The sequence below is a fragment of the Sinocyclocheilus rhinocerous genome, unplaced genomic scaffold, assembly GCF_001515625.1.
Source record: "Sinocyclocheilus rhinocerous isolate Xijiao unplaced genomic scaffold, SAMN03320098_v1.1 scaffold1386, whole genome shotgun sequence".
NCBI classification, from domain to species: Eukaryota; Metazoa; Chordata; class Actinopteri; order Cypriniformes; family Cyprinidae; genus Sinocyclocheilus; species Sinocyclocheilus rhinocerous.
In genome coordinates this window covers 1,389,238-1,396,348 of record NW_015660628.1, presented here as the reverse complement: position 1 = coordinate 1,396,348, position 7,111 = coordinate 1,389,238, and the positions used below count along the sequence as shown (strand labels likewise).

The window sequence follows — 7,111 nt, the reverse complement described above, 5'->3', positions numbered from 1 at the left end:
GACACGGCTGTATGCCCATTTTGCATAAGCAAATTATTGACCATTATGTAATAGCACATTTAGATTCTAAATTTCCTTGAAACAGGTATTATAAGGAGCGAAATAAGGCCATGAAAGCATTTGAGAGGCAATGATCATGACTTGAATGAGCCTACATTATGTGCATTAAATTGGTTAACGTATTTTTGCAAGATTTCATGACAGAATTTCACCCCATTAATCAGTTATCTTGGTAACACTTTACATAAGGTCACATTTATTAACATTAGTTGATGTATTAAATAACATGAAATAATGTTTATTTAACATTTATTAATCAATGTTAATGTTAGTTATTAAAAAGTTATTACAGTTACTGTTCGTTTGTTAGTTCACAGTGCATTAACTAATGTTAATACATACATATAATGATTTTAAAAAATGTATTAGTAAATGTTCAAATTAACATTAACTAAGATTAATAAATACTGTAGAAGTGTTGTAGTTCATGTGATAACAAATGAAAGCTTATGTTAAAGTGTTACTGCTATCTTGAGTTTGAGCAAAGAACATCAACAGTTTGTGTGACAATTATCCAGTTTTTACAAATATTTTATCAGTACACCATCAGCTTGTGCTTCTCTTAAAGGGACAATTCAGCCAAAAATGAAAATTCTGTCATCATTTATTCTCCCTTATGTTGTTCCAAACCTGTATCCATTTCTTTCTTCTGCTGAACACAAAATGAGATATTTTGTAGAACGCTGATAACCAAACAGTATTGGCTCCCTTTGACTTCAATTGTATTTTTGTTCATAAAATAAAAAATCAAAAGGGTCCAATGCATTTTTGGGGGTTTGCACCCCAGTGTTCTTCAAAATAGTGTCTTTTATGCTGCACAGAAAAAAACGTCGTACAGGTTTCAATAATATGAGGATGAGTAAATCATGTCAGAATTCATAATTTTGTCTGAACTATTTAATTTAATGAGTTTTAAAGTTTAAGCTAATTTGTGCATTTGCTTATACTTATACATTCAAATGTGTTTTTGTGCCTTGATCCATTAGATTATGTTGAGATATTTTTGTATGTTGTGTGATATGGACTGTATGTTATCATGTGCTTATGCTGTAGAGAATGTGTTATGTTTAAGTATAGGTTTAGAGAACACACATGTTTGTTTGTGTGTGTAGATTGCTGAATGTTTCTCAGTATTCCCACAATGTTGCATCAGCAATCGCCTGACCGCTGGCTTTGAGCACCCCAGCATGGTCTCCCTTAAGATACTTGCCCTCCTTTGTCTTAATGACCACTTTATTATAATCACAGAACTCAAAGTGGAAATAGACAGGTGTGTCACTGCTGCTGATGACAGAGCCATCTGCCTCCACCGTCCAATACTTCCCCACTGAGTCTGACCAGAGAAATTAGAGAAATAGTAAGTAACAGACAACAGAATTTCTGAGAAAAAAAATAAATAAAATAAAAACATTTTTAGGACTGTATTATTGAATAAATGTTAAGAAATCATTATATTGTTAAAGTTTTATACATTTACGTGATTACACATGCATTTTGATTATTAACATTTTAATAAACCATTAAATTGGATTGCAGAAAAATGATAAAAAAAAAAAAAAAAAAAAACTAAACAGATTTCATAGGGCCCTAAAAAGTATTTATTTATTTATTTATTTATTTATTTTCATTTATTTATGTATCTTAGAAAAGATATTTTAAAAATTTCTAGAATTAAAAATTTCCTTTTTAATGAGAACTTAATGGCCCAGAATTTGGGAAAATTTAAAACAGATATCATAGGCTTTTTGATTACAAAAAAAAGTAATTTAAACATTAAAATAAATTCCAGACAAAAAAAATGAATCCAGAAAAATTATAACAGAACAACAGAAATTAGGGGAAAAAATCAAACGGAATTTGGGGGAAAAAATTAAACAGGGACCTAAAAATGTATTTAAGAAAAAAAAATCTTTAGAAAAGATATATGAAAAAATTCTAAGATTAAAAATGTTTAAGGTTTTCTTATTCCATTCAGTAAAAATTGAATGGCTCCAATATTCTTCAAAATTTTGTCGTTTATGCTCCACAGAAGTCATACAGGTTTCAATGACATGAGAAAACAGAATTTGTGAACACATTTAAACGTTAAAATAATTTACATTTTATTTTATTGTTTATCGTTTAAACATTAAAATAAAATCCAGAAAAATGTAAACAGAAAAACCAAATTTGGGAAAAATAAAACAGGAAACATTTTTTTAAACAGATTTCATAGGGCCCTAAGTAATTATTTACATCCTATCAAAACTGTTAGTAAATCTTCATGAATTGTAGTAGCACTATCACTCACCTCTGAGGCTGTAAGCATTGTTGTTGTACTCTAACTGGAAGACATCATAGGATGAGCGGTTGGAATCAAGTGTTCCAGTTCCTTGTTTGCGGCAACCAATAAAGCCGTGTTCCCCACGCAGCACAATCAATGGCCTGTTGATGAGCTTCAACACAAACTCCTCCTGCTCACCTGTTAAACAAAACAACACCGGCTACAGCATACTGTACATGTGAAAGATAGGTGTGGTGCTATTGATTTACACAAGCATGACAAAAATTGTAATTAGCCATTCAGACACAAACCTGCGGAGTCCACAGCAGCCGCCAGCTGTCCGTTCTTTTTGGCTGCCAGGTATTTACCATTACTGGCCTTCAGTGCGACTTTTGACCCTTTCCACTCAAGGTCAAAGAAACAACTGGGGGATCTGGGATAAACAGTCAGTTTCTTAAAAATCAACATGAAAAAGAATCAAATTTAATTTAGCAATGTACATTTCTGGTCTTATTGAGCACAATTGAGCTTGTGTACTTTTTGTGTACTATATGTGCAGTCTTTATAGATATATAATTGTTTAACAACTTGAGTAAACAGATGACCATGCAAACAAACATCTATCCAAGGCGAGCTGTTATATTTGTATTCCCTATTGCCTTTATTAATTCCTCTTGCCATATGGTTCACTCCACAAATATCTTTCAAACTGGCTAATCTACTTTTCTACCCTGTGCCTATTACGTCTATGTGACATTTTCCTAACTTAGTTAAGTACAGTTAATTGTTCTTACTTAGTGGAGGCAGAGCATTGGATCGCTCCACTTGGGGTGAGACTCCAATACTTCCCATTGCAAGATCGGAAGGTACAGCGCTTTGTCTCCCTGTCCATCTCCATCTGAAACACCTCCTGATCAGATTCCTCATCCTGATTGGCTGATAAATCAACCCCTAAAAAATAGTAATTCAGTCAGAGTTTGTTTTCAGCCAAAAGACTAGAGAGCGAAGTTAAACAAAAGATATTGTGAACATGTACTGTTTATCTTCATAAAGCTGTACTACAAAAGTGAAATGTGCATCTGTTACATTCAGGAGCTCTTAATTTACTTAGTCCCTTAAACAACATTACCCTTCATAAGTTTGGGATTAGAAAATGTTTTGATGTTTTTTAAAGGTCTATTTTGGCTGCATTTATTTGATCAAAAATACAATAAAAACAGTAATATTGTGAAATATTATTAGAATTCAAAATAATGTTTTACATTTTAATATATTTTTAAATATAATTTATTCCAGTGGTCAAATTTATTTCAGAAATCATTCTAATATGCTGATTTATTATGAATATTAAAAACAGTTGTGCTGCTTAATATTAGAACAGCATTTATTCATATCTTTTGTAGCAATATACACAATATACACTACCACTCAAAAGTTTGGGGTAAAGTTTTTTTTTTTTTTTTGGAAAGAAATTACTTTTATCCTGCAATATGTTAAACTGATTTTTTTTTTAAACTATATTGTTTCAAATGATTTCTATTAAATAATATTATAATTATTATTATTATAATATAATAATAATAATAATAATAATAATAATAACTTTTTATAATTAAAAATCTCTTCTGCATTAAAATTTAAGTCGATGCTTTTCTGTATGTGCGTGCGCGCACACACACACACACACCGATTTCCAGAGTCTTTATGTTAATTTTGAGGCAAAAACTCAGAGCCAGTTTGGCCTATAGCATGCATATTTGTCATGTAAAATAACTGTTTGCAGTTTCCCAAGATGGGCAGGACAATCATTTTACAAACACTGAAAAACGGTAACCTAAAAATGGTTACATCTAAATTAACTGGTTTTAGGTCATAGGCTATAATATAGCTAAATCCTAAATACATAAATGTATACCAATAAAAGCAAATTCCATGGCTTAAATCAGGCAATTTGCAGGTAACAAACAGTTGCAGGTCACCAATTTTACAGTGAAGGCTGAATCTTAAAATCTTAAGTTGAGCTCCATGCATGCAGTGTTTCACAATGAGCACAAAGAGAGCAGGCTAGAAAATGTGCAGACACATTTAGTGGCTACTAAACTCAAAATTATTTACCAAATCCAAAAGCCCATTTCACTTAAACTCACCCTATATTCGCCCAAATGTGGTGCATAACCGTTATTAACAGCGTTATTTATTAATCAGCATGCTGCAGTCACACATCTCACCCTGGCGCATGGAGATGTTTCTCTCGTTGCTGGCGGTAAGCACCACTTGCCCGTGACTTTGCTCGAGGACAAACAGCTCAAATTTGCCGACGCGCGCGCTCTTGCCAGACTTCATGGTCCCGGTGGGGCCCGTGGGCGCGATGTATTTGCCCGTGGCGTCCCGGAAAGCCACCTTCCCCGCGCGAAATTCCAACGTGAACCCGGTGCCCGTGCCCGGTTTGGCCGTCAGGGCACCGCTGCACGTGAGGAAGCGGTTGTCGGCGGTCTGCAGGTGATACCGGTGATCCAGGTAGACGAGCGTGAGCAGCGAGTCCACGCCCCACGGCACGTCGCGGTCCACGGCGAGCTCGCTCCTCTCGGCACACAGGTGCGCGTACCGCTTGCGCGCGATGCTGTACACGTTCACCTGAGGGTGGACGGCCAGGTGCACGTTCCATTTCTCCGCAGGCGAGATGCTTTGCGCAAAGCACGCGATCCGGTCCTCGGTCCCGCCCAGGTAGCGCGAGTGGGGCTCGGACTGCAGGGACCACCGGCCGTCGTCGTGGGCGATCACGAGGAACCGACAGTCCGGGCCGGGCTGCTCGCTGTCCGCCGTCACGTTGCCGTCCTTGTCGGTGGCGAGGTAGCGACCCAGGTGGCTTTTGATGAACACGGCATTGGAGTCTCCGTGGTCACCGGACTGCTCCAGGGTCCACACCTGCTTTTTCTTCATGGAGCTCGCCGAGGCGTTGATTTTAAAACCGAACGTCTCCGCTGTCAGGTATTTGTTGTCGGCGTTTATCAGCCCGAAGCGAATCACCAAAGTCTCGCCTAATCCTTCTGAAGACATGCTGGAGCTGTTTGGATGTTACGGTTCGGTGAGAATCGGTGAGCAGCGGTTCCGCGGAGCGGGTGTGACGAGTGTGATGGCTTGAGCGTGTGTGTGTGTGTGAGAGAGAGAAAGAGAGAGAGAGAGAGAGAGAGTGAGAGAGTGTGATGCTGATATGTAGGTTGTATGTAAACTTTTTAGGCGTCTTGCTGTTTATTTCACTCTCAGAAGCATCATTGATCTTGATAGCTGTTCGCAACACTTGATTTCTATCCTAGTAAAATGCGAAGAGTTTGAACCGCTACCTTCCCACGTCATCTCGCTGCTGTTGCTATGGGAAGAGTAGGGCGATATCCTAAATTAAAGTGCCTTCCCTTGCGAAAAGAAATACACATTTATGTTATTAAAATATGAACAATGTAATATCTTAGGACACTTGTAATGTGCATTAGAATGGAAATCTGTTATAGTTTCAATTTATATATATATATATGTATATATATATTATAAATACAAATTGAACTTAAGAGTGTTTTTGAGCAACTTACAGCACTTAAGTAGCATATATTTATATGTAATTGAAGGGTTGTTACATGTAACAGAATTACGTTATTAAATTACAAAATAAATGTAAATCTGTTACAGTTACTAAGAAAAATGTGTAATTACATTACAGTTACTTATGAAAAATTTTGATTTTTGATTTTTGAAAGATTTTGACAGTAATCAGTGTTGAGTAGGCTACTGTTAACCCTGCCTGCTTTAAATGTTTTAAAATGATTAACAATTTAGAAAAATTTAGAGAAAATTCGAAATTTAAATTGAGAAAAGTATCAAAAAGTCATCAAATGGAATGTAGTTACATTACTTTAATAAAGTAATTGAAATAGTTACAATTTATTACATTTTAAATAGGGTAACTTGTAATCTGTAACCTATTACATTTCAAAAGTAACCTTCCCAACACTGTAACTGAATAATTGTCTTTGAAATATGGTTAAAGTGTACTGCAGTGATGACAAGCATTTATGGTAAACTAAAAGTGCATTTTTAAAAAGTGTTCATACCTAAGTAATGAAAGTGTACTCATTAAGTAGGCTAGTAGCCTAGTTTTTTTTAATTTCACTAATATTTTTTGCAAATACAGTTTTTTAATAGTTCTAAGAATTGAAGTACACTACAAGTAGGCCTACACATTCAGTACAATAATGGCCGTTCTTTTTCACAAGGATTCACTAAAAATAACTTATTGTGAGTTTACTTAATCCTCATACTCATCCAATTTCGGAGTTCGGTGAAATAACAGGTTTTGCCAGCTTTACTTGATACCTTTACTTGTTTGTTTAGTGTGCATGAGTGAAATCCACAAAAGACAATGTAGAATATCCCTTTGTCCACTGCACCATAGCGAAGATGAGCGATATTTAAGACAGCAGTAGCCTAATGATTACCAGTCTGGGCTGCGTTTCTCGATAACGATTGATCTCAGCGCTTAAGAGCGTTTTCTACGAGTTTCTACGAGATTTTACGATCGTTCGTTATTGTTTCACGTGCGTTTCCCAAAAATGCACGTAACACAATCGCACGTAGCCGTGCTTTAAGTGCTACTTAGGAGTCGCTATCCGTTTGTCAAGTGCTGAAATGTCACATTATAGAATGGCTCGTAATTGTAGTACACGCGCGTTTATTGAAATGTTAACCTAATGCTGCGTTCCAGACAACTCGAATATAATAACTATAATACAATATTAT

General features: G+C 35.8%; 1 protein-coding gene across 1 annotated transcript; it reads right to left on the bottom strand.

The window, feature by feature from the left end:
- Window positions 1–684: 684 nt before the first annotated feature.
- fscn1b (fascin actin-bundling protein 1b) lies at window positions 685–5,474 on the bottom strand. The gene is made up of 5 exons (XM_016534603.1): window positions 4,552–5,474; window positions 3,118–3,274; window positions 2,635–2,756; window positions 2,351–2,521; window positions 685–1,393 (listed from the first exon to the last, which is right to left on the bottom strand). Exons 1-5 carry the CDS (start codon window positions 5,378–5,380, stop codon window positions 1,188–1,190), a joined length of 1,485 nt encoding a protein of 494 aa, XP_016390089.1. The 5' UTR covers window positions 5,381–5,474; the 3' UTR covers window positions 685–1,187.
- Between the last annotated feature and the right edge of the window lie 1,637 nt (window positions 5,475–7,111).